Source organism: Bos grunniens, chromosome 29, assembly GCF_055505025.1.
Source record: "Bos grunniens cultivar Pamir isolate PY7600 chromosome 29, Bosgru_T2T1.0, whole genome shotgun sequence".
NCBI lineage: Eukaryota > Metazoa > Chordata > Mammalia > Artiodactyla > Bovidae > Bos > Bos grunniens.
Window position 1 is genome coordinate 21768324 of NC_141193.1, and position 27586 is coordinate 21795909.

General features: G+C 40.1%; 1 protein-coding gene across 9 annotated transcripts in view; it reads left to right on the forward strand.

Moving 5' to 3' along the window:
- The window catches only part of CDON (cell adhesion associated, oncogene regulated), a 99440-nt gene that overhangs the window by 66538 nt on the left and 5316 nt on the right, over positions 1–27586 (forward strand). For 6 of the 9 annotated variants that reach the window (XM_086385468.1, XM_086385464.1, XM_086385467.1 and 3 more), the window contains 4 exons: positions 3541–3663; positions 7571–7792; positions 9799–10049; positions 13235–13314. In XM_086385468.1, coding sequence (XP_086241594.1) covers positions 3541–3663; positions 7571–7792; positions 9799–10049; positions 13235–13314 — 676 coding nt within the window. Of the gene's footprint in view, positions 1–3540; positions 3664–7570; positions 7793–9798; positions 10050–13234; positions 13315–23369; positions 23441–23534; positions 23562–23654; positions 24389–27112; positions 27405–27586 lie in introns of those variants that run through there. The other 3 variants (XR_015158048.1, XR_015158047.1, XM_086385470.1) reach the window with 2 other exon arrangements.

A 27586-nucleotide genomic window follows, 5' to 3' on the forward strand; every position in this document is an offset into this window, starting at 1 on the left:
CTCACAAAATAATAAACTCCCCAATTTGGGAGGTGTTCAGTAGAAGCTGGATACCTGTTTCTCAGTGCTAAGTTGGAACAGATTCTTGCTTTGGGAGGAAGGCTTCTTCTGAGGTCTTTTTTCACTCTAAGATTCTTTTTTTTTGAAGTATTAATTTCCTAATGAATCATCTCAAAAAATTGTGCCAAGCCAAGGTGACTTTCCTCTGACTTTTCAACGTCCAATAGTTTTTTTGTTGTAAGTAATCTTATAATAAATTACTTTTAATAGGTGGCATCATGTTTCTTTAAATATTGTGGTTTTCTTTTTATTGTTCATCCGTTACTTTTGTGATGTGATGCATCCATTATTTTTGTGATATGATGAAAAATTTGTTATCTAAGTTTTAATACCTGGCACAGAGTAGGTGCTCCCTAAATATTTTTTGAATGGAAGAGTGATTGTTTCTCTTTTCTTAATCTGGAAAAGTAGGAAAGAAATGAGTTCCCCAAACCTGCCTTCTTCATAAAGAATTGGGGAAGTGTGGAAAGATCATTGTTAAGGGCAAAAAAGATTCAGTGAAGTCAGGATGGTAGCTTCCTGGAGGTGGCAGTGGCTGGAGGGGGCATGAGGGGACCGTGGGGGCCGGGAACACGTGCTTCCCCCGGGTGCTGCTCCCATAACTGTGGCCTGTGTGTGACGTGCTTCCCCCGGGTGCTGGTCCCACAACTGTGGCCTGTGTGTGACGTGCTTCCCCCGGGTGCTGGTCCCACGACTGTGGCCTGTGTGTGACGTGCTTCACCCGGGTGCTGGTCCCACGACTGTGGCCTGTGTGTGTGAACATTCATCTCTACAGTGATGGGTACTTTTTCACATGCATGTTCATGAAAGGAAATAGCATTGTCAGTGACCGATCCACACTGTAGTCCTGGCTCAGTCTTCATGTTAGTTTTGTCTGGGTTAGGCAGGTGGAGGTGTCTGGTTTTTAGTTTTAAACTCTTTTGAGAGAGGTTACACTTTCGTTAGAAGGTCGTTCTACATAAGCCAAATATAAATAAAACAAACCTCCCTCTCTGTCTCCATCAGTATCACTCCCTCCCTTCCCCTTCCCGGTTCAACTCTAGAAATCCGCTGAGAAACACTTTCTATATTCTCTAGCTAAATCTTTGAACGTTTACAGACTTGAGTGTTGGCCTGTGGAGTGTGGAGCAGGGAAATTCCTCTAAAGGAGCTTTTGTTTCTCTTACCAGCATCTGTACATGTGAGCTTTGCCTTGTGGTTCACGAGAACTTGTTTATGAACATAATAGAGCAGTTAGCTGTTTAAGTGGGCTTCACTGTGCTGTGTAATTTGCTTATTCCTTATTTTCAAGTTTATGCACTTGAAATTCTTTTTGTGGCAGTTGGAAACTATTGGCTTGCTCTCCCGAGCCAAGAAACAAAGGTATTTATCCTTTCTACATAAAGTTTTCTTTAAAGTTTTAGATTACTTACGTATATCAACTCAAAACTGTTTAAGCTTTGAAACGCAATTACATTGTTAAAGAATACAGTAAGAGAAGAGCAATTATACTGGTACCCTACCTTTTGAATTAAGTTCCACGTTTAGATAAGCTGTAAACGTTTTGAACATACCAGTGTGTTTGTGGTGATTATTTTAATCTTGTAAATTAAGTTCAGTTTCAAGCAAATCAGAGTATGTCATCCTGATCTTTAAGCCTGTGCTTTCATTTTTTACCTTTTCTAAAACATTCTTGGTGAAAAAAACTGCTGAGCAAACAGCATGCTTGTTGGTTGATTATAAACCTAATAATAACACTTAGGTGTCTTATTTGTCAATGACCTGTAAAACCTTTCTGGTGATATTTTCTATAATTGGAATAATTTCAATAACAGTGGGATATTATTCTAATATGATATGTATTAGTTCATTTTCTCTTACTAGTAACTTATCAGAAGCTTAGTTTAATTCCATTTTTACTAGTGCTATGAAAGGAAAACTTCAAATCTAGTGTAATAATTATTCAAGTGAATGTTGTTGAGTGAGTTGGGGGCTGGACCAGGAAAGAACTAAAGATAGAGAAAAAAGTAGGAGTCTTTTAGCAAAGCTTTTGGAATTTAAAAATGGATCTGTTCTTATCTCAAGTAGATTTTGAGTCAAGTTTCTTTTAGAATCCTCTTTACACTTATAAATGGGGCCTAGAATTCCCCACTTGTGAGTTTTTCATAGTCCTTCGATCCTAAAGCAAGCAGATTCTCTTCCTTATAAAATATGGGGCTTGTAGAATATGAATGAGGGGCTTTGTATCGGTGGCCTGGAAAGGGGTATGCTTCCAGGTCGGGATGTTTTTGTCTGTGTTGAATCAGGAAGAATCCCGGAGCCACTGGCTCTGTCAGCCAAGTCGATTTGACTTGTGCGTGTGGTTTTGTTTCATTTATTTTTTTCCTTCTCTATCTTTAATTGACTCTTAAATCAGTTGGTGGTATAGTTGAGTTTCTAAGAAACAGTGAAAACAGTTTGAAGAGGTATTTTCTGAGAAGGATTAAAGGTGCTTGAAGAGTTCATTGAGTCTGGCAGACGTGTCCCTGTTTATTAAAGTTTGTCACAGGTCCACGGAAGTAAAAACAGAGAGTGATTTATATTGAAGTTGCTCAGTTTAGAAGTGTTTCTAAATGAAATGCTGGCTGTGTGCCACGGATCACAGCCTCATTCTTTACTTGTGTGGTTTGGAGACCCAGATTCAAAAGGAAAGAAATGGCGGGAGCAGTAGCCAAGAGCTTCCCAGAGTAGATTTTGCTGTTTGAGCATTCATTTATATGTTGGAGGGCTTCCCTGATGGCTCAGGGATAAAGAATCTGCCTGCAGTGCAGGAGACACAGAGACACGGGTTCCATGCCTGGGTCAGAAAGATGCCCTGGAGAAAGCAATGACAACCCACTCCAGTATTCTTGCTAGGAGAATTCCACGGACCCAGGAGCCTGGCAGGCTACAGTCCATACGGGTCACAAAAAGTCAGACATGACTGAGCACGCACATGCACACACACACACATGCACACATTGTGTCCCATTAGAGTGGAACTGAGAGTTTTGCTGAGGTCTGTCTTGTAATGGTCACTTGTTCTGGGTAAGACATTGTTTTCTGACCTCATACATGGCGTTGCTTTCTGGTGGATGAACAGAGTGGGTTGACTTGCTCGCTGAAGTATGGGATCAAAGGACTTGAGGGTTTTCTTTTAACTTATGCAGAAAATTAATATGTATTTTATGAAAGACTTACTACTAATTACTTGTAATGAAACAAAGTCTGAATCCCCACAGACAGGTTTAGCTTTAATTCAGTTTCTCTCTTCTCTTTACCATTTCTTTTCATACCATGCAATAGAAATGCTATTCATCTGTCATGTATCGCTGAAAGTATAAGGACATTTTTATTGCTCAAACTGACTATATGGTGATGGCACCTGCTCCAACTTCATTTTGAAATTACTAAATGATTTTATTGACTCTGTTGTTTAGATTATGGCGTATTTAAATCTTATCATCTATTTTTCCTTTCTAGGTTCAAAGCAGTGGCACATGATTGGCCACCTGCAGCCAGAAACCTCCTATGATATTAAAATGCAGTGTTTCAACGAAGGAGGAGAGAGCGAGTTCAGTAACGTGATGATCTGTGAAACGAAAGGTAGGGAGGGGTGAGAATGAGTGGTTCTTCCCTGGACAGAGCTAGGATTTTGAACTCTGGATTCCTTCTGACTATTGATGTGTTTCCATAGATACTTTGGACTGTTTTCTAGGTATATCCACTGTCTCAACACTCTAGCCTTATGTCAGCTAGAGCAGCGATCCCCAACTTCATTGACACCAAGTGCTGGTTTTATGGAAGACAGTTTCCCATGGACCAGGGAGGTGAGCAGGTGGTTTGGAATGATTCAAGTGCATTACATCTATTGTGCACTTTATTTCTATTATTATTACATCAGCTCCACCTCAGATCATCAGGCATTAGATCCTGGAGGTTGAGGACCCCTGGGCTAGAAAACTTGCCTTAAAAGTAGTTTAGATAAGTATTCATTGTAAATTTCTGCATGCCTCTGGGTAGGTCACTTCCCCCCAACCCCCTTTTTTTTTGGTCCTCTATGAAGGAATAGAAATATTTGCTGACTAATTTCTGAGATTGCTGAGAGAATTAGAATGCTTTCCCAAAAAAGTTAAAGAGAAGGCGCTACCTATGTTTAAAGTGGTTTTTGAATGACAGATATGTATACTACCTACCTGTTCAGTTAAGTGTAGTAGTTAAGTTCAGAATTAGTCGATAATTCTAAAATAAGATTTCAACTGCTTGCAGACATAGATTAGCTGTAAAATACTACAATTGTTGAAAACAGAAGATACCACACTTGAGTAACAGAAGCAGCCGAAGTGGAAACTGAGGCTCAGAAAGGTTGAATTCATATGCCAAGACTCAGCTTCATCGTTCAATTCTGAATCACATGTCTTTCTGCTTCAAAACCCACATGTTAAATTCACATTTAAACGTTTATACACACAGACCTGTAGACTAACCTTGAATTTCATTTGTTTAGCATATATTTGAGTACCTTTTTGTACTGGACACTGTTTAATGAACATTTCTTACTTGCCTCCAGATGCTGTGAAACTCAGAACAAAATTACATAAAAATGAAATTTCTTGTCTCTGCTCCCAAGACATTTAAGAATCTAGCCAGGCAGAACATAAAACAGAGACAACAATGTAATAACTGTATTGTTTTTAATAGTCTTATAGTATACATCATTAATCGACTCGGCTGGGGAATCAAAGGTTCCAGCTATAGACTTTCGGATGAGAGAAAAGCAAAAACCTTCTTTAAAATGTTAATTGGAACTTCGCTGGCGGTGCAGAGTTTAAGACTTTGCCTTACATGCAGGGGGTACAGGTTTGATCCCTGGTCAGGGAGCTAACATCCTACATGCCTTGTGGCCAAAAAAACTGAAGCAATATAAAACAGAAGAAATATTGTAACACATTCAATAACGACTTTAAAAAATGGTTCACATAAAAAAAACCGAAAAATCTAAAAAAATAAAATTTTAACCATTCACGCTGAATGACTTTCTGAAATGTATTACACAATCCCCAGCCTGTTTAAGTAGAACGCTGGATGCATGAGTTCACCTTTTTAAAGAAATGACTCAAGGTTCTTATTGTGAACAGTGATTATCTTATCTTCGTAATTCCGTACAGTTTTCTCGGGAATGACACAGTGTTGGAGGCCAGCCACTTCCCCCCACTGTTCAAGATTGTAGGCCATCGTGATTTTTGTTTAGTTCTCTGCTTTCTCTTTCTGTTTTGCCCCTTAACTTGCTCACGTCATGTTCTTGGCTCTCTCTTCTCATTCACGTCCATGGGACCATCTCACCCACTGCAAAAGTTTTTAAGTTCAGCGAGAGGTTGGCAACCGCTCATCAAGCTTGGTGGAATTATGAATAAATTCAGAGTAAATGAGGAGTGAACAAACCTGAAGAACTTCCCTATGAGTAATTGTGGTCTTTCATGTACAATCTGTAACATCCATTTTGCCTTAGAAACTTGTTTGTTGTCTTAGGAATTGGCAGGGACCTTAGAATTGTATAATCCAACATACCACCCAAAGTAGAAATTTCCTTTAGAGTCTTTGCCAGGTATTCTTCTAGCTTTCAATGCTGCAGAGCTCTTTCCTTTGAAAGGCAGCCTCTCCTTGACTGATTTCCAGCCCTGTTCTGTAGAGTTGAAGTTGCTAGAAAATGGAACCCCAATGTAATATTTGTTTTTAAAGATCACTCTGCTCCTGTAAGTAGTTAGGAACCGTAACAAGAAATGAAGAATAGTAACTAATGACAGTAACAAAATTGATTGAATGCTACCACATGCCAGGCTGTAAGCCGAGAGCTTTTTTACACGGATTAACTCATTTATTCTTTTATGACTTTATTTATTTATTCTAATTTTTTAAAAAGTTTTGGCGGCTCTGGGTCTGCTTGTGAAGTCTTTCCCTAGTTGCAGTGCGCGAGGGCGTCTCTTGCTGTGGCACATGGCTTCCCAGTGGGCTGCCCGGGCTTCTCTTTCTTGTCGTGGTACGCAGGCCCTGGAGCACACGGGCTCAGTAGTTGTGGCGCATGGGCTCTCTAGTCGTGTGATAGACCCTGCAGCATGTGGACCTCTCTAGTCGCGTCTCGAGGGCTCTCTCTAGTTGGGGCCTGCAGGCTTCGTTGCCCCGTGGCATGTGGGATCTTAGTTCTCAGTTGTTTCGTTACTGAGTTGTGTCCAGCTCTTTGTGACCCCACGGACGGCAGCACGCCAGGCTTCCCAGGCCTCTGCTGTCTCCCCGTGTTTGCTCAGATTCATATCCATTGAGTCGGTGATGCCATCTAACCATCTCATCCTCTGTTGCCCCCTTCTCCACCTGCCCTCAATCTTTCCCAGCATCAGGGTCTTTTCCAATGAGTTGGCCCTTTGCATCAGGTGGCTGAAGTATTGGAGCTTCAGCATCAGTCCTTCCAATGAATATTCAGGGTTGATATCCTTTAGGATTGACTGGTTTGATCTCCTTGTTGTCCAAGTTACTCTCGAGTCTTCTCCAGCACCACAATTTCAAAGCATCAGTTCTTTGGCGCTCAGCCTTTTTTATGGTCCAGCTCTCACCAGAGATCAAACCGACGTCCTCTAATTGGAAATTAGATTCTTAACCAATGGGCCACCAGGGAAGTCCCCTCATTTACTCTTCATCACAACCTTATGATGGAGCTGGTATGATTATATCTATTTTCCACATGCAGAAACTGGTTTATGGAAGTCAAGTCTTATGGCTAAGAGGTGAACAGTGGAACAGGATAGAAACCCGGACGGACAGTCTGGTTCCAGAGACCAGGCCATCAACCATTGTGCTGTCTGCTGCTTCTCTGTAACATGTAGAGCATTAAGAGCATCTTTTCTGGGGACAGAGAAAGTGGGGTTTATGTGCCACCTGTTTTTAGCTTTTGCTCTTGCCATTATCCAGAATACTAGTGAATTAGGTAAAAGGACTATGTTTACGTAGACCTCAAGAGTTCTTGGTTTTGCAATGTTTAGTATTATGTGTGCAGTTTTTGGAATTGTATATAATTGTTCTAGTAGTTCAAAGTCATGGCTTTTAATGTGATTTACAGGCAAAAGGCATAAAATAGGTAATCGTGAGTCTCATTCAGCTCAAAGTGTGTCAGACATAAAGGAGTTTTTGTCCCATCTGTAGGTTAAAATATTTTTATTTCAACTCTTTGGGAGCCTTCTGCCAGTACAATTGAGCAGATCATCATACAGCAGTTTGGGTTAGACCAAGTGCATCTGTGTCTCTGATCTGATGCTTTCTCTAGAATTTGTGGCCTAAAACCTTGGCACATTAGACTTTTAAGCTTTGGAGCCCTCTTTGTGACTCATTGGTGGTCAGATCATCTTAGTCACAAGTGTAAACAGACTGGCTCGTGTTCCTAACCAGACCTCCTTCGGAGAGTAAACCATTTCGTAGAGACTGTCTTCACCCTGACATCATGTTTTCCTTTCTGTTTTTCAACTAGTGAAACGGGTCCCTGGAGCTTCTGAGTATCCCATCAAAGACTTGAGCACCCCTCCGAATTCCTCGGGGAGTGGAGGGAACGTGGGCCCTGCCGCCAGCCCCACCAGGAGCAGCGACATGCTGTACCTGATCGTGGGCTGTGTGCTGGGTGTGATGGTGCTCATTCTCATGGCCTTCATTGCCATGTGCCTGTGGAAGAACCGCCAGCAGAGCACCATACAGAGTAAGCCATTCATCGGTGTCTCCTTCTCTTTTTTCTAAAGATGGGTAGAAAAATATTGTCAGAATAAATATTGATTTCTAACACGTTTGTGCATGAGTGTCGTGGGATAGAACACATCAGATGCTCTTCATTCGTGGAGATGACTTTAAGATGGTGCTAGCTGTCAGCCAAAATAAGTGGAGCATCAAATTCAATTGCCCAGGAGAAATAAACAGCAAAGCCCAAACTAAGCAGGTCTCTAAGTAAATAGCTGACTCAGTGCTAGGAAACTCTGGTGGCGTTGGACCACCAAAGAGGCTGAGGACTTGAAGCGTGGAGCTTTGGAATTGCTGCAGGAACCCCTCCGTACTGCTCCAGATCTTGTCAACAAGGAATGAAAAAGGCATGATGGAAAGGAAGCTAGTGAAGACTGTTCTAAGTTACTGTCCTGGAATGACACAGATGAAGACACCACACTCCTGACTCGGTGCTTCATGTACCAAAATAGCTCCAGAGTGGTGTCCCACCCCCAAGACGTGTCCAGGAGCTCTGGAGCTGTCAGTGATGGCGCTGCAGTAAAACATATAACCTAGAACCCTCTTCCCTTTTCTTTCCTCTTTTTTCATCCCCTCACCTTCTTACCATTCGTCTTCCCCCAGCTATTATAAAAGAGGACAGTCAGATCAGAGGCTTTAGTCTCTGCTGGGAGGAAGTATTTCAGTTTCCTCTATGGCCCCAGAGTAAAAAGATGATACAAAAGCAAAGACCCCAGCAGTGATAAGCGCTCAGCAGTTCTTAGCTGGTTCCTGCCTGTGGTCCCTTTTTAGTGAACAGCTCAGGGGGGAAAAGCGATTTATTTTTATCACCTTGTTGCCTTCCAAGAGATGGGCAGGGTGAGAAGTGGTGGAGATGGTGATGGTGGTGCCAGACTGGAAGAGCTAGCCATCTTTTGGGTCTTTTTCTAAATGGTTCTGATGTCATTGACTTTGATTGTGTGAGAGTGCGCTAAATCACTAAGAGTACTGATCTGCTTGTCTGAGCAAGATTAATCTGGCTAAAGTTACTTTTCTTTGTGACTTGATGATATGTTGAAAGATGGGAAATGGCAATGTTCATTGATGGAAATGTCCATTGAGTCATTGATTCAGAAGATAGTCATTGTGGCTCTCGCCTGTGTGCCCTACACTGGTGGACAGTGCAGGCATCATGCCTTCTTCGTGTAGTTTAGTGGAGAAGAGAAGCACTGACGGGAACACACGCGCTGTTAACACAGCTTAACAGGAGGAGGGACGGTTCCTCCAGTCTTGGCACTGTCCTCCAGTACCTTTGAAGAACTGATCAAAACTCTGACAACAAATCCTGTGCAGTTTAGATAATATACATTCTAAAGAACATTTCACGTTTTCTAAATATATCTGGTAGGTGTGCTTCTGGAAATCAGATATTTGAGGCAGCTATGGAAATACTTTTAATGTAAGGAAAGGGAATAATTAGCCTTTCATGCCCCACAATTTCCAACTTGGCTGTAATAACCAAGGACCTGTATGAATAGTGAATGTTTTCCCAATCACATCCTTTTACTTAAGTGGTGTTTATTGCTTTTTGAAATATTCTACCTAAAGTTAGCCTTTTGCTGGTGTTCCATACAATTTCTTTCAGCACTTTGAAGCATCGGGGAATTTAAACACATTTTCTTAGTGTTGCCGGTACTTTGATAGTTGCAACTTGCACAATTTATTCATTCTCCTTTGAGCAATTTCTCTCTGGTTGATTTCTCTTCCCATTAGAAGAGTCATAACTAACTCATAGTTCCTGGCTGCCTCTACACCGTTAAGGAAATAACAGTAATAACTTGATTAAAGCAAATCTCACAAAGAAGCTGTAAGTGAACACTTTTTAAGAGTGTATTTTAGTACAGTTGTAGTCTATTAGGAATTTAATTAATAAAACTTCCCGAACAAGAAGAATTGTCTCTTTCAGTCCCTTACCCTTTCTGTTTGTTTGCTTTTTTTGTTCTCTCTCAACAGAATACGACCCACCAGGCTATCTCTACCAAGGGTCAGATGTCAACGGGCAGATGGTGGAATACACCACTCTGCCCGGCACAAACCGGATAAACGGAAGTGTTCATGGAAGCTTCAGCAATGGCTGCTCGCATCTGCACCATAAAGTCCCCAATGGAGTCAGCGGGAGCTTAAACGGAGGGCTCTACTCCGGGCACGTGAGCTCTCTAACCAGAACACGCGTGGATTTTGAACATCCTCGTCATCTAGTGAATGTAAGAGACCTACTTATAAATAAAAGCCCCCTGTGCCCCACGATGTCAGGGTGCGAGAACATGGTCAGCACACGTGCTTTTCCCAATAAAGAAACCTCACAGGGTCACTGGTGTAGCCTGTGGCACCGGTAGCCCCTTGATCCAGACATCTTTGGAAGCTTTCTATTATCAAGCAGTAGTTGTATTCATCAATCTGAATTGTATCTAGAGTTATTTAGCACTGAAAATGCAGGGCCAATTATAAACAGACTGGAAGTTATTCTTGAGATGAAGCGGAAATACTATTGGCCATGGACCAAGCCACATAGTTTAAATGTGATTTATTTAGAGCAAAGTCTAAAAGCTTATACGCTTAGAGGACTCAGGCAGATCCTGAAATTGAGTGAAACAAGTTGGGGATGAGACGGAAGTAGCAAAGGTATGGGAGAGCCATGTAACAGCAGCCCTGGGGGGCTTCCCTGGTGGCTCAGTGGTAGAGAATCGCCCTGCCAATGCAGGAGACATAGGTTCAATCCCTGATCTGGGAAGATCCACGTGCTGCAGAGCAACTAAGCCCCTGGGCCACAACTGTTGAGCCTGTGCTCCAGAGCCTGGGAGCTGCAACTGCTGAGCCCACGCAGCCTAGAGCCCATGCTGTGCAACAAGAGAAGTCACCGCAGTGAAAGCCCACACATCGCAACTACAGTGTAGCCCCCGCTCGTTTGCTGCAACTAGGGAAAAGCCCTTGTAGCAATGAAGACCCAGCGTAGCCAAAAAATGAATAGATAAAATTAAAAAAAAAAAAAAGAAGCAGCCCAGGTTCAGCGCCTGTTGTCCACACACCTTGTGTGGCCAGGTCTTCTGAATTTTCACATCTGTAAATCCAGGTGAAATCTAGATTTTTTACATGTTGGCAACTAATTCCACTTTTAGAAGAAAGCCTTGCATGGGCCGTACACAGCATGGCTGGGTACCACCAGATTGTCACTTCTGACCTCCTGTGAGGTTTTCTTCATCTGTTTTGCCCATGTGTGTTTTGTGGTTGGCTGTAAGATTTTTATATTTTATAAGATTAGTGTTCTCTTCCCACAAGGAGAGATAAAGCTTTAGTACTACTTTATCTCAGTGCAGTGTAAGAGACCCGGGCTCGATCCCTGGGTTGGGAAGATCCCTTGGAGAAGGAAAAGGCAGCCCACTCCAGTATTCTTGCCTGGAGAATCCCATGGACGGAGGAGCCTGGCGGGCTATAGTCCGTGGGGTCACAAAGAGTCTGACACGACTGAGTGACTAACACTTTCACTTTCAACCAGCTGATATACTTTCATTTTTGAAATGGGAATAGAATGACTAATGTATTTTAGATTTGTACTGGTTTAAGAGATTCTCTGCACCAGGAAGCTTGATTTATTACATTGCTTGGATAGTCAGCTACTTTATTTTCAATCACATAAATAAAATGTTTAGTTGATCAAATTAAACACTCATTTACATTTTTGTCATTGTTTCAATTACAGATAAATCTGTCATAACCTACAATGTGCTAGAAATGAAGACGTTTATAGAGATTTTTTAAAAAATCTTGAACAGTAGTAAAGATTTATTAAAATCTTACCTTTGGAGACCAAAACTATGATATATATTTGTATCTTAAAGCTAGAAATCTAATGGCTTTCCTGTGACCTAGCTTTCATATGTTGTAGAAAAAATATTTAATTTGCTTTAGTACATCATTACCAAAAGTGAATAATGATTTCATTATTTTGTATGGAAAGACATGGCTTATATTCAGACTTTCTAAACTTTTTTTTGTCACCATTCCTAATCCAAACTACTAACATTGTCCAAGAAATTGAAGGAGAGAGCATTACCGTTTGAATAGCACATGCTGTTTCCATAAGAAAAAAAAAATAAGTCTGATGTTTGCTTTAGTATTTGAACACAGTACTTTGTGTTTTTTGAACAATGAGTTGCTATTTAAATAATAGCTGCCCCAGTAAGTGTGCAGTTTTACATGTTATCCTCTGTGATCTTAGCTCATTCATTTTCTTACTCTTCTGGATATGTGGACATTTTTAAAACGCTTTTGATCATAAAATGATTGAATTAACTTTAATATGTTTGGTGAGTCCAATAAATATGCTATCCTGTAGGTTCTTAACTTCAGGTTTTTCTACAGCTTTGGAGTTTATCCTCCTGGACTGAATATAGCATAGGCATATTCTTTCTCTCTCTGTTTTCTCAAAAGCTCCTGTTGCTAGTTGGATCAGGAATGTTGCAAAGAAATTTTCAGTACTTTTGGTTTGCTTAGATTCTGGCTGTTGTTATGAGATGAATGGAAATGGAAAGTATTCTGGGAAAAACAATTGCCTGAACTTTTCCTAACCTTGAGGGCCTGTTCTGGGCTTGGGGAGCAGTGCAACAGCCTCCTCCACCCTTATCAAATTCAGCTCTGCTGTTTTGCTTCTGAAAGCAGAATTTTGACTCTGACCATGAGGCTGATTCAAGTCTTAACCCGTTTTGAAGAACTCTTGCCATTGTATATGTCAAGTGAACATTTTACAGTGAGGTATGTGTTAATCTGGGCATTTTTCTTAATTGCTGGGCAGTTTCCGCCAAAAGCAACAGCACAATATTAATACTCCCCTCCAAGTCATCGCTGGCTGAGAATCTACTCCATCTGGAAAAATATAACATGTTTTAAGACTTCATGGAGTCAAGTGAACAACCTAATCGAAATAATTACAGGAAAATGAAGATGGGTTTATCTTGTGACATCATTCAAACAGATTTCCACCCTGTTTCTCCAGCTAGCATCCCATAAAAATTTTCCATGACTGCTAGGAAAGTGAAAATGAATAGGAGCTTATAACGTATAGTGTATTTTGGGCCCATTAGATTTGAAACACTGAAGGGAAATGACTAACCTTCTCCCTTCATTTATTTCCCTCTTTCCAGTACAAACATACATGCAAAAACCCATGGTGGTTGAGTTTGGGGAGAACAGTTTTAGTATTGTGCACAACCCCTGTGTGAATATAGGTAAATGGTGATAAAGATAACATGGTTCAAGGAGATGGTTAACATATACCACGTAACCATTTGTTGTTGATGTGGCTTTGTTTAACTGTAGAGATGATCTGATTTCTAGTCTGTGACACCTTCAGCACTCTCTTTTTTCCTTTTCCCTCCACTTCCTTCCTGACAAGGGTGGTGGCCTGTACACAGCAGTACCTCCGGCTGACCCGATGGAATGCATCAACTGTCGAAACTGTCGGAACAACAATAGGTATGCTGGTGTGTATTTGCAAGTTGTGAATAGGGGTGTGTAACTCCGTTTGTTATTCTGTGTTCAGCAGAGAAAGTTCTTGCAGTTTTTTACCTAAGTTATGTATAAATCTCAGAGTATGGAGTCTTAGGTTTAAGGCTGTTACTCAGTTGTTGCCCCAGCTTTACAATTGTTAAAGCTTCGTGCTTTGGTTTCTTTCGATATATTGACAATATAAAGGCTGTATTTCTCACTGAGATTCTATTAGAAGGTTTGATCTTTTTGAAACCTTTAAATCAGTGTCTTTCTCTTTATATAGACTTTATCTCTTCTCACATATTCTATTTTCAATAGACTTCTCTGTGCTGTGTGATACTTTCTACTCTTTATTGTAGATGACAGCCTGTTTGAATGTCGGGGGGAAAAACCCTGTGTGTGTGGTAATGTTTTTTCATGGTAACATTGCCGAAATTTTCTTATCAGGTTGTTCAATTTTTTTAAAAAATTCTTAAGACCTTAAGATAATTAATAATTAAGTAGCACAAGCTTGCTTTCTTTTAATTTCTGGGTTTTTTTAATTAAGGATTATATGTGCTCATAATATTTCAAACAAGATAGGAATATGTAGAGTGACATATACGTTTAATTTCTGACAGAATAGTCAGAAAGCTTTCATGCTGCTTCTTTATATATTAATCCTGAAGGATTATCAGATATTTTGTTGTACTAAAGTTACAACTGTCGGAAATCTCAGTTCTTTCTTTTACACGATGATGGTGTTTGATTACATGGTCTCAAAAGTCCTTCTCAGCTCTAAAACTCTGCAATTTAGAAATCATATTACAGTTAGTACATAAAATACCTGGAGTATTGGACTAGAGTTTGGATATTTCATTAGTGAAATGGGATTTGACCTATATTTTAAAAATGAATTATGAAATTAAAAGTTGCATTTGGGAGCTATCAAAGCCAGAACTTAAAGAAGGATCCAGTCAGCCATTGAATTAAAATTACATTGTTTCATCTTGTGTTTTGAGAGTTGCCAAGCAAAAGCAATAAAGCTTCCTAGAGATTTGTTTTTCATCATTTGCTTAACCCATTTTAGGGTTTCTGTATTAGCAAAAGCCATCTGCCTGTTTTGTGTACCAAGATTTGCTTGTCATATTTTAAAATGCTGTATGACCTTAACTAAACTTTAAGATGCTTGTACCAGTAAAGCCACATTTTTGTCCAGAGTTTGTCAAAGGCTTTATCACAACTTGTTAGGAACATGCTAAAGAATCGGTTAAGATAGTTCATACGCCCGGTGAGTAATCAGATGGATTTAATTAAAACACATTCTCAGTGGCTTCTGTGGCCAGCAGCAAATACGATTCAACCCAGACATTAGAATGACGTAGCAAGAAGACCTCAGGTCCAAGAAGAAATCAACATAGGCTTTGCCGCTGATTAAATCTATGCTCTTGGGAAAGTTAAGTAGTCTTTCTGAGGCTGTTCCTTATCTGAAAAACAGTGAGTTGTCCTAGATAGTGTAAAATTGCTCACAATGTACTCTGATTATAGCTTTTGGTAATTTGCTGCTAATCATCTTTATAATGAGGTATCATATCCTAGTACCAGAAATATATCCCATTTCCTTAAAAGAATCTGAAAGGCTTCTGCCATCTTGTGTTCACTGCCATTTTTGTTTATGTGAGCTTGTGTGTGTGTGTGTGTGTGTGTGTGTGTGTGTGTGTGGTCTTTGGGGTTTTATTATACATGGTTTTCTCCTTTAAGCCAATCAATATTTCTGTTGATTTTCAAGTTAGCGACCTCTTGTATTTCATGTTTGGGGTTTTACTTTTATCTGGAAACACAGATGAATTCTCTGCAGCCTTAGAAAGCCAGCATCAGTTTCTCCCTGGCCCAAATATTCTTCCTATCTCAGAATCTACCGTTTTAGGGCAAACCTTCAGTTTCCTGCCTGGGCTCCGAGGTTAGCCAAGTGGCTCACCTGGCTTCTTGGAACACTTATGTGATTCTGACACAGATTAACATCAAAAAGTACCTATCTTCAACTCTGCAAAATTGGAATCATTAAATCTAAAGGTTTCTGATTCTTTTTAACATTGTAATTAAAAACAGGCATCTCCTCTCAAGATCCTCAAGATGGCAAAATTTGTAATAAGCTTCAAATACTGAGAAGTAGATGATATATCTTTTATTCCCCCAAATATGCACAATTTTAGACAATTTGCACTTCTAAAATATTGACATTATTGCTAAGAATAAGCTTGCATTTCCTCATGCCAACTGAAAAGGGTATGTACACAAAAAGAAGCATAATGTCAGTTCAGCTATATGAGTGTATCAAGGGGGCATCTTAGAGTTTTTGGCTGTTCAGGCAAAATGAACATTTATTGAGTACTAGCCAGGCATTGGAGTTTCCAGGCAGAAGGAATCAAGTCATGGAAGGAGGAAAGATAACACTTACACGAGGGTAAATAGTCTAGTTCAGTAGTTATCAAGCTTTAGCGTGCTCTAGAGTTGCTTGGAGCACTTGTAAAAACCAAATTATGAAGCTCTATTTCTAGAGTTTCTGACTCAGTAGATCTAAGGTGGGGACTGAGAATTTGCTTTTCTAGTGCATTCCAGGGGTGCTTATGTCTGTTTGTGGGATCATGCTTTGAGAACCACTGGCATAATTTGGCTGGAGTAGCCAAGTAGTGAGTACTCATGAACCCCTAACTCATTTTATGAGCCTCTAAAGAATCCCCCTGCATTGCAGGAGACCTGGGTTCGATCTCTGGGTTGGGAAGATCCCCTGGAGGAGGGTATGACAACCCACTGCAGTATTCTTGCTGGAGAATCCCCATGGACAAAGGAGCCTGGTGGGATACAGTCCATGGGGTCACAAAGAGTCAGATCGACTGAGCAACTAAGCACATGCTCCACATCAGGGGCGAAGTTCAACCTCTCGATAAAGTGCAGTACTCGTGCTCGGTCATGTCCAACCCTTTGCGACCCCGTGGACTGTAGCCAGCCAGGCTCCTCTGTCCATGGAATTTTTCAGGCTGGAGTGGGTTGCCATTTCCTCCTCCAGGGATCAAACCTGAGTCTCCTGTGTCTCCTGAATTAGCAGGCAGATTCTTTTGCCATTAAGCCACCTGGGAAGCCCATCACAGATCATAAAACTGGAAAACCAGACTGAGTTTATATCATGGATGATCCTTACTGTCAGGGTTTAGTAGTTCATTTAATCAACATTTATTGAGTGCCCACCACATAGTAGGCCTCCCTCCAGAGAGGTAGCAGTTAATAAGAGGGAGTCACAGTCAGAGCTTGAAGTATGGTGAGCAGAGTTTGAAGAAGCACATTGAATCTCATTGTGTTATATTTAAGGAATAGGAAAAGTCCCCATTGTTTCTGTAATATAAAACATAGGAGAGATATGAGATTTTTGCCTTAATCAAAAAGTGGGGGACATGGGTTAAATGTTGAGACATGCTGGGCTTAGTGGCATCGTGATTCTTTTGAAGATGTTTGAGAAAGGGAGCCAGCGATGCAGAGATGTGTTTAGGCTGGTTAGTGGTGGTGGGATTGGAGGGAGGAGACCACTGTGACTACTTGTGTAATGAAGGCCTTAGCTTCATGAAAGGAATGAGGCTAGAAAAGGAGAGCTGAGTTCGATTCTAGAGTTAGAACTTTGGGGATTAGCCATTGACTGGAATGCACTGATAGCAATCTAGGAAAAGGTCCAAATGAATAGAGAGTTTCAGATGTGAATGGCCTGGTAGTCGCCACGGTGATAGTCATAGAAACAAGAAACTTAATGAAATGATATATTGAGGGAAGGTGATGATATTGGTTGGATGTTTTTAGAGTTTCAAGTGCCAGTTAAACGTCTAAGTCAAGCAGACAGATGAAAATGCTGGTCTCGAGTTCAGGGAGTAGATTGGGACAATGATCTCTATATTTACGAGTCATTTGTATCAAAGTAATAGAACTTAAAGATGGGTTGGACGTTTTGAAGTTCTCTACCTACATGTAAAAGTTGACCATTTTAAAGATATTTGGTGGTGGTAGGGGGGAGATTTTTGTTTTATCAATAAGACATTTATTTGGAAATGCATAAGTATGTGTATATGTATACACACATATATACAGAAATTGCTGTTTTTGTAGGATAAAAATGTTTGAATACCACCAATTCCATATTGCCTAATAAGACAAAGTTTGAAAGGAAAACAAATTTAAAAATCAGTGGATATACTAATGGAGACCGTGATTATTTTTATATATTTAACTTTTAAAGGCTTTTATTTCTTAAGTATTTGAAGTAATTAGACACTCTTTTCATAATTCTCTCGTATTGTTATTATTTTTTTGCTTACTGCCTTGACATATTTTCAAAGAGATGAGGCAAGGGGTGTGATAAAATCAGGAGAGTGAAAATTAAAGAGGATTCAATCATTCATCATTCACTCAACAGACATTTTTTTGAAAGTCTTTTGTGGACCAGGTGCCGAGCTAGGTCCCAAGGCTACAGCTGCAAACAAAATGGGCATTGTCCTTGCCCACTGAGCTTATAATTTGATGGGGAGACACATCTTTTTTCAAAATGGCATAAATAAATCATAAAAATGAATAAATAATTCAAACTGGGTGCTTTAAAGACAATATAAAGAATGCATTAGAAAGGAAAGACTTCACTAAGCAAGTGGCACCTTACGTGAAGAATTTGTAGAATTAGGTCAAAGAGAATAGGGATGGGTTTAAAGCTTTCCAGGCAAAGGCAAGGTACTATTTATGCAAAACCTTTAAGGCAGAATACTGAAATCCTGGGACTTTCCTGGTGGTCCAGTGGTTAAGACTGCACTCCCAATGCAGGGGCCCTGGTTCAATTCCTGGTCAGGGAACTAGATTCCACGTGCCATACTAAAAGATCCTGTGTGCCCCAACTGAGACCCAGCACAGTCAAATAAATAAATATTTCTAAAAATAAATAAGTAAATAAAAAGGGACTGCCCTGGTGAACCAATGGTTAAGACTTCATCTCCCAATGCAGGGAGTGAGGGGCATGGGTTTGATCCCTGGTTGGGTAGCTAGGATCCCACATGCCTCGTGGCCAAAAAACCAAAACATAAGACAGAAGCAATATTGCAACAAATTCAATAAAGACTTTAAAAATGATCCACATCAAAAAAAAAATCTTAAAATCATTGGTAATAGATACTTTAAGCTATAAAAAGAATGCTGGAATTCTTACGGAATCAAAGAAGGCTAATGTGGCAGGAACGTAGTAAGGGAAAGGGTCAGAGGTAGATGAGTGAATTAAGACCATATGGAGCCACAGTTGAGTCAGCGAAGGCTAGCATGACAGAGCACTCTGGAGGATAGAGTTTGGAGACTCCGTTGGATGGCACAAGAAAGGATACAAGGGATCAGTTGGATGGCTGTGGCAGCAGTCCAGGTGAGAAACAGTGCACTAAGATAGCTATAGTAGATGCAGAGAGAGGTAGGTGGTTTGGAGAGATTTAGAAGGTGCAATTTTTTTTAAAAGATATGAGGCCGCTGAGGGGAAGATGTCAAGGATGGTGTCCAGGTAATTGGATGTAATCACTGAACGAGGAGACACTGCGGGAATACACATAAGCCCGTCCACCCCTCACACACCTGGGAGTCATCCCCTTCAACCCCAGTGGTGCTTCATCAAACTCACCTTGACCCAGGGCAGGTCTCTTACTCTACAGATTACTGATGAGTGAAGAATTGATGAAGGCCTTTCCCCTTGGAATCTACCTGCCCTGTATCTTGCCGCTCTAGCTTCCCCCCCTGCCCACTGCCTTTTTAGATTTAAACTCGAATGTACTTCTTGGAGTGGCCTTTTAAAAAGCAAGTCATTGCTAACCTTAAGGTCCTTTTATCATCTTTCTATTTCAGTAATAGAAAACTTTGCCTTTCTTAAACTGGCATATTGACGTGAAAATTTGAGAACAGGTCAAAGGGGAGTGGACTCAACAGATAAGCGTTTGAGCAAACTCTGGGAGATAGTGAAGGACTGGGAAGCCTGGCCTGTTGCAGTCCATGGGTCACAAAGAGTTGAACACAACGTGGCAACCAAACAACAAAAGGGGAGTGCACACGCTAGCATTCTAGAGTTTTATTTGCTTCTAGGGCTTTGGTAGCATTTGTAGAGGACAACCCACTCCAGTACTCTTGCCTGGAAAATCCCATGGACAGAGGAGCCTGGTAGGCTGCAGTCCATGGGGTCGCTGAGGGTAGGACACGACTGGGCAACTTCACTTTCACTTTTCACTTTCATGCATTGGAGAAGGAAATGGCAACCCACTCCAGTGTTCTTGCCTGGAGAATCCCAGGGCCGGAGGAGCCTGGTGGGCTGCCATCTATGGGGTCGCACAGAGTCGGACACAGCTGAAGCAACTTAGCCAGCAGCAGCCTGCTCACTGCGTTTAGTCCATTTGAATGCTTTTTGGGTTTAAGAGTTGCATGTAACGACTCACTACGAACAGCTGGAAAGAAACATATTTAATGTAGCTTTGGGGGAGCCAGCCCCCTGCATGAACAACTCAGTTGAGAAATCCTTGTGCATTGCAAGAGTTAAACAGATTTTAATCAAATAAATCAATAGCTTTCTACTCTTCTCTCTTCAATTCAGAAAACAGTAGTGCAGTTCTGGATATGTCATTAAATGGGGTTTGTCAGTTGCTTGGCTAGTTTAATGGGAAGGGATTGACATTAAATCTGCTCTGTTTACCATCAGTCTTGATAATTTGTAAGAGAGGACACTGATGAAATTCACAGATGAATGAACTGAGCGGTCCCATCAGGAAGAAACAAAAATTAACTTTAAGTGTCCTAGAGAGATTGGAAATGGGCAGGAAGTTGCCAAGTAAAAATCAACTTGGAAAAATGTATATAATCCATCTGGGGAAAAAAGTATGAGCTATACATGGCTGGTGGTCAAGAGGAGAAATAAAACTATTGGGAATAGTGCTTTAGAAAACATAGATATTATAAATGACCTCCAAGTTTTTATGTAATGATCACCTTAAAAGTCTGAGTATTGTTGGGTTTGAAGGTACTCCTTCACCAACTTGAAACCTTCCACTGAATCAGATATACTCAGATAAACATAAGTGTGTAGAGATGAATGTGAAAACATTCCATTATAATAGTAGATCTTTTAGGTGGAGGGTTTGGTTTACCCAATTGGTTTGTGAAATATGAAAACAACTGCTTATCTAAAGACAATTAGACTCTGCTCCAGCAGGTTAATTGGTTATGATTCAACCCATCTCCTATCCCTGACCACTCAGCTACTTCCAAACTAGCCATAAAACCAAAGGAAGGAAATACACAGAGCCCAAGATTTGGATTCTCTACCATCTATGGTAATCTCCCTGATTCTCTAAGAAAAATATTCAAAAAACTGTGTCTAATTTCTTTAATTGATTGGTACCTTCCTTTTGGGGGGAAGTGACTTATATTCTGTTTTTGATATGGAGACCTGATCCTTTTGTCAAGGAGTCCTGTGGTTAGAGGAACCTGGTGGGCTATGGTCCATGCGACTGCAAAGAGTCGAACACAACTGAGCGACTAATACTCCCTTTAAATACATGTTGGGTGACTATAAATGACGGAATACATTACTGAACGTGGCAAGCTCGCTCACTCTCTCACACACACACAGTCTTACAAATAAAAGACCAACTCAGGGATCAAACCTGCAGCTCCTGCATTGCAGGCAGATTCTTTACCGTCTGAGCCACCAGGGAAGCCGGAGATGGCTGAGTGACTAACACCAACATGTATTGTCACCTGTTCTGTGACAGCCACGAATAAACTAATTCCCAAAAGGAAACTTCCACTGCATGGCTCAGGTCACTGCAGCCTGTAGCAAAGAGTGTATGGTGAGAACAGAGGACCTCCATGGCCCTAGAGGAATGTCATCAGGGTTCTGTTGCAGGGTAACTGATGACCTCCTCAAGATAAGGGCCAGGTCAGCCAAGTGACAGGCACAGTGGCAAGAGGAAACAGCAAGGGTGAGGTGAACATTAAAGCAAACCGCCACCAAGACGAGACGGTTTCAGGAGATATTCATGGAACACATTCATGAAAATAAGCATCACCATCCAAGAGGTTCGTGGGTAGTTAGTCCCTGCCCTCCAGGGATAATCAGAAGAGGAAACTTAAGGCAACATGTATACAATTATCTAATCACAGAAATTCTGTACATAATCATGCTTAACAAATATTCAACTATGTAATCAGAAATGGGATACTTCTCTGCAAAACATTCCAGAGGTGCTATGTAGTTTTGCTGGAATGTCCAAAATATGTTTAGTCAAATACTAATGCAACGTATTCTTCTAAACAATGCTGAGCTACTATTCCAGTTTCTTATTTCTTAGTGTGTGCTATTCAGATGGCTGCTTCAAGAATATTTTATTTTTTATTACACTGTAATAGTCATTCTCCTATCTTCTCCTTTGGTCAGACAGCCCTCTCCTGTTTCCTGAAAGATACCTTAGTAATAAACTAACAGGTCCCAGACCACCTGAATTCTTGCAAAGCAGCACAAATCTTTGTATGTGGCAAGATGCACGGAGTTCTGATTACTCAGTGTTTTCAAACTTAGACAAAGTCGTTTCATTGAGCTAGAGACAACCCATTGAAAACTGTCACTTCACCTTAAGCCAATAATAACTGCAACTGAAAGATTGAGAAGCCTAAGATAGATAAGAAAATACAAACTATTTTAATACAAAATAGTTTAATACAAAATACAAACTTTGTATCATTTAAACTGTGAGATGTGCATTGTAAGAGCATGTTAATAATGTCATAAATGTGCAGACATTTGCCCTTTTCTCTCTCTCTCACTACCTGTAGATTTGGGTCTCTTACATATATACAGGTACTATTTTTGTAGTAATCTGGTTGCTTTAGAAATTTTAATTAAAGCATCAGTAAATGCTTTAATTAAAGCATCAGTAAAATAATTGTTTCACTTGTTACAAGCTTAATTACATTCAGAACAGGTATCATGTTTCTTTTCTATAGACTATGTCCTCTGTGTTTATATCTTAGCACGTAACCCCCAGGTTAAAGCCATTTTCATGCTGACCCATGCAGACATCCAAAAATGAACTAGAAGTAATGTGACTCAATTACTTATATTCGGCTTTCTACATCAGTGGTCCCCAGCGTTTTTGGCACCAAGGACTGGTTTCATGGAAGACAGTTTTTCCATGGCCCCAGGTGGGAGGTGGTTTTAGGATGATTCAAGTGCATGATGTTTGTTGTGCACTTTATTTCTCTTGCTATTACATCAGCTCCACTGCAGATTATCAGGCATTAGAACGCGGTGGTTGGAGGCCCTGCTCTATGTGGTTAATTACTGATAATTATGAATCAGGGTTCACTGTACTAGAACATTTTAAACCAGTTTGGTTTATCAGGTTGAAATTTGGGTAATCATCACTTTACCAGTCCAACTCACATGATGATTTTACTGTCAGCACCACCCTGATAATTGAGACTCAAAGTTTGGAATAAAAGTATGCACTGAAGTGGTTTTCTATATCACTTACCTGAAAGATAGATGCTAAAGAATATCCAATAGGAAATTGTACTTTTCTCCTGCTAAATATCTGTGATTTCTTTTAAAACATATGTATTTAGTTGTTAACTCCCAGCTCATAAAACCAGACGACAGTATCAGCTCTCTAGATACTGTTCACAGTAATTGGCCCTGGCGCCTCTATCCTCACCATCCTTTGGTCCTGTGCCATCCGTGTCGTTCACCTTCGTTATCACAACAGTGCTGTATTTTTTTTCCCCACTATGAAGGAAACTAGTTTGTTCATTTGGAAAATGTGAAGCCTTGGCACTTGTTTTCATCAGTGAAGGCAGCATCAGAACCACATCTGCCATATTGTAACAGCTCTCAGGCTGGTAGCCAGTGTAGCGATCAAACATCTGTGAAATAAAATGTTCGCAAAAGTGCTCTACACTCAAGCTGTTAGACTGCCCTTAGAGGTCCTTTAAAAATCTCATCCTTTGCTTTAAAGAAATGAGCAGGACAAAAAAGAAACGAAAGAGGGAGAAAAAGACAACAGAAGAATTGAAGGCATCTTATCTGGTGAGTCTTCATTATTTTGTGTTAACATTATGAAATTTCATTCCTGTTAGCTCTGTGAAAGCCAGTTATTAACTTACAGTATCTTGTTTTTTAGGGAACTGCCCTGGTGTTTCAAAATCTGGCGAGTATATTTTTTTCCTACACCTTAACTTTACTTCTTTAAATGAAAATGTCTCTTTCTGACCCGATCCTTTTTTTTTTTTTTGTCTTTCAGGTTTCAGGTACCTTTGTATTACTTCCAGATTCCTGCAGAGAAATGGGACATTAAGCCAGAAGCTCATTTTGTTTGTTTTACATCATGATTGGGGATTTCATTAAGTGCCTGACTGTGCTGTGTCTCACTGATCTAAGAGCTTTCTCTGACACCAAGGACAGACATTGCCCATCCTCCAGAAGACTGACATTTAAGTCAGATAACTTTGAAGTCAACAGATAGAAAGAAAGCTAACCAACAGAGCCAATATGAACGAGGACAGAGATCATTTCTATTGTGGTACAAAAATCTTCAGGGGTAAGTATATGATTCATTCTCACTTTTAATCTATGTGTCTTAGTTTTGGGTGTGATCTATTATATGATATCTTGACCCGTTAGTTTAGTTGTTGCTCTTTGATAATAATTTTGCTTGCTTACAGAAAAGCTTATTTTAAAAGTGTGATGTTCGATGTTTATTATGTATCCATTCGCCATTTTTGCTGAGGTCCTACGATATGCCATTTACTACGTGCTTGGCACTGGACATGGTGACCTCAATTGGAGTCTAACACGCATTAGTAGTGTTATTACTTCCTAGAACAGCAAAATATTTCAGAGCGTTTTAACTGCAGTTTCTTCTCCAGTGCTTTCTTATTTTCATCATATAGTTTAATTCTATAAATATTTAAAATCTTTTAAGACAGTACAGTTTCTGTTTTTTTGCAATGTTTATTCACAAGTCCCAACATTATCTTTGTTGCTATTCTCTCCTTTCTTTTTTTCAGTTGATTTTTATTGGAGTGTAGGTGATTCACAATGCTGTGTTAGTTTTAGGTGTACAGCAAAGTGAATCAGCTATACGTATACACATATCTGCTCCTTTTCAGATTCTTTTCCCTGGGTCACTGTAGAGCACTGAGTAGAGTTCCCTGTGCTATACAGTAGGTCCTAGTCAGTTACCTATTTTATATATGATACTGTGTATATGTCCATCCCAATCTGCCGATTTCTCCCTCCCTCCCTGTCACTTTCCCCTTTGGTAACCATAAGCTTGTTTTCTACATCTGTGGGTCTGTTTCTGTTTTGCGTGTAAGTTCATTGGTACCTTTTTTTTTAGATCCCATATATAAGTAACATACGATATTTGTCTCTCTCTGACTTACTTCACTCATATGACAGTCTCTGTGTCCATCTGTGTTGCTGCACGTGACATCGTCTTGTTTCTTTTCATGGCTGAGTAATATTTCATTCTGTATATGAGCCTTTCTGTATGCCTCTTATGTCTCTTAAGCTTCTTTATATATTGTCCATCCTTTTGTGTCTTCAGTCTGAACACACTTCACGTTCACTAAACCTCTGGTCATCTGTGCTCAATTTCCACTTAACTCCATGAACTGAGCTCTTCATTTAGGTCATTCTATTTAGTTTAGAAATTCCAAATAATAATTATTGTTAGATGCTCAGTCTCTGTTAAAATTCTCCATCTTGTCACCTTTTTTCTTGAATATAATCATCCAGTTCTTTTAAAGTCATTGTCTTCTAATTCAATATGAGCATCACTTATTTTTCTTTTATTTCTGTCTTCGGAAATGCCTGGTAATTCTTTTTTATTGAATTCTGGACATTGCGTATAAAAACTCCTAGAGGCTCTGGAAGATGTTTTCTTCCCCCAGAAAGTATTTGCGTTTGCTTTTGGCAGGCAATTAGGAAAGGACCAGATCATTTTAACCCACTTAGAGACTGAGCTGATTTAATGCTGAGTTTCAGGTCTTTTTAAAAGCCTTGTCTCTTCCTGCTTCACTGTTATTTTCACAGTGTAACCCTTCAAGGGTCTCAGTTAAAAGCCTGGAGTGTTTACTGGGCCTTTTCTCTTTGGCAGACTCTGAACTCTTAATTTCTGTCTGCCCAGCCCCGTGAAAGTGCCAGAAGTTCTCCTCAGTTCCTCAGCCGCCACTGCATGCTTGACGCCTCGGTGTTCCATCCTGCACTGAGCTGGGCAGATGCCTTGTGAGGACAAGTGCTGCTGAAATTCACATTTACCTTCCTTCTGGAATCTTAGCCGCTTAAGTGCTGGGTAGCTCTCTGATGACTCCAATAGATTTAAACGCCAATGTCTCCATCTTTTTTTTTTTTTTCAGTTGCTCTTGGCAGGAGAGTTGTTCTGGTATAAACTAATCAGTCATAGCCAGAAGCCAGAAATGTAATTTTTAAGAATTATTTTCAACAAATCATGGTAGTCATATAGATTCCCTTGACCAGAGATATTTCTGGTTTTTGGAAATCAGAATCTTTCTTCCTCTCTAATTATCATCTAATGTAATTTCCTCAATTATAAGACTCTTGAGTCTGAAAGAGCATGGAAGGATACACACTAGTCTCTAGTTGGAATGCAGAAAGCACCTTACTCTCATCAGCCATACAGCCCTAACCATCTCAAAGCTGAGTGCTCCCAGTGTCTTGTATCTTCTTACGTTATACTTACTACACTGTAGTATAACCATTTGTTTATTCACTCTCCTCTGCTAGACTGGGAGCTGGAACCTGTTGTATTTATATTTATATTTTCAGTGTCTACCACAGTTTCTGACGTTTAGAAGGTATTCACATGTCACATGCTTTTAGAATAAAGGGTTCTTCTAAGTAAGTTTTTTTATACAGAGATATAATATTCAGTACATTCTCACTAGAAGTAATTTGAATACAAAAAGATTTTTCCAGGAGTTCCCAGGTGACCCAGTGATTAGGACTCCGCACTTTGCACTGTCGTGGCCCAGGATTCATTCCCTGGTCAGGGACCTAAGATCCTGTAAGCCACATGGCAGGGCCAGAAAAAGAAACAAAAAATTTCCCCCTGACATTGCCGCACATCGTAGGTGAATACCCTGTTTAGACTCTGTAGTTTCTCATGAATTGAATACATTCAAGAGAGTTTTCAGATTCCTTGGGTATTGAGACAGCGGAAGAGACTCGTGAAAAGATGATAACACGGACACTTCTAAATGGATGTCAAGAGGTCTGTGTTTACCTTTGTCGGCATCCCAGCATCCCAGGAAAAAGTTTAAGTTCAGAGTTCAATGAAATGTCCAGCAGACCCCTGAGGAATGCCTTGCTCTCCTAGAGTCATGGTCTGCTAGCTCAGTGCTTTGATTCTGACTCCAACACACTTTCTTCCATATCAGTCCTTCCTCTACTTTTTATTGCCTTAACACTTGCATCGGAATACAGATTTTCTTTGAATCAGGTATGTGTTTTTTCTGATGGTGTTAAAGGTTAGGATTACAGTCATATTAGATTACACTGCAGTCACGTTTCTCCGTGCAGATGAATACCTAACAGACATACTTTGCTTTCATGCCAGATGACTGGTATCTGGATTCTACTAAGTGTACAGTCGATCTGTTCCTCTCTTTGAAATTAAAGTTGAACGTATTTAAATTAAGGATTTGGTTTACTGACAGATATCTTATTCTCTTTCAGGTTCCAAGGCTTCAAGCTTAGCATTTGTTATTTCTGGTAACTAGAACCAACAGAGATGCTGGTGACAGCTGTGTGGACTTCCCTTTCCTGATTTTATGTTCCAGAAACATACTATCCCATGTTAAAAGGCTGGAGGTCCAAAGAATTCTTACCTTTATTCCCTAACATGCCTAACTCGAGCACACTTCTGTATTTCCTACCTAACCTTCCCGACCAAAGTCACATAAAATGTCTTCACTTTTCTCACTCCTAATTTTATAAATAAAAAATATTTTTATTTTATATGTAACTACTTCTGGGTCTCCAGTCTCCAGTTTCTATTAATGATGGAATAGCTAATCATGCACAGGTAATAATGATGGAATCTGGGCAATCTGAAAGTATTGTAGAGTAACAAGAAACAGGCAGGAACTGAATACATCTAACCTTGAAAGACAATGGGTAACATTTGTCTGTGGGTTTTTGCCTGAGGAC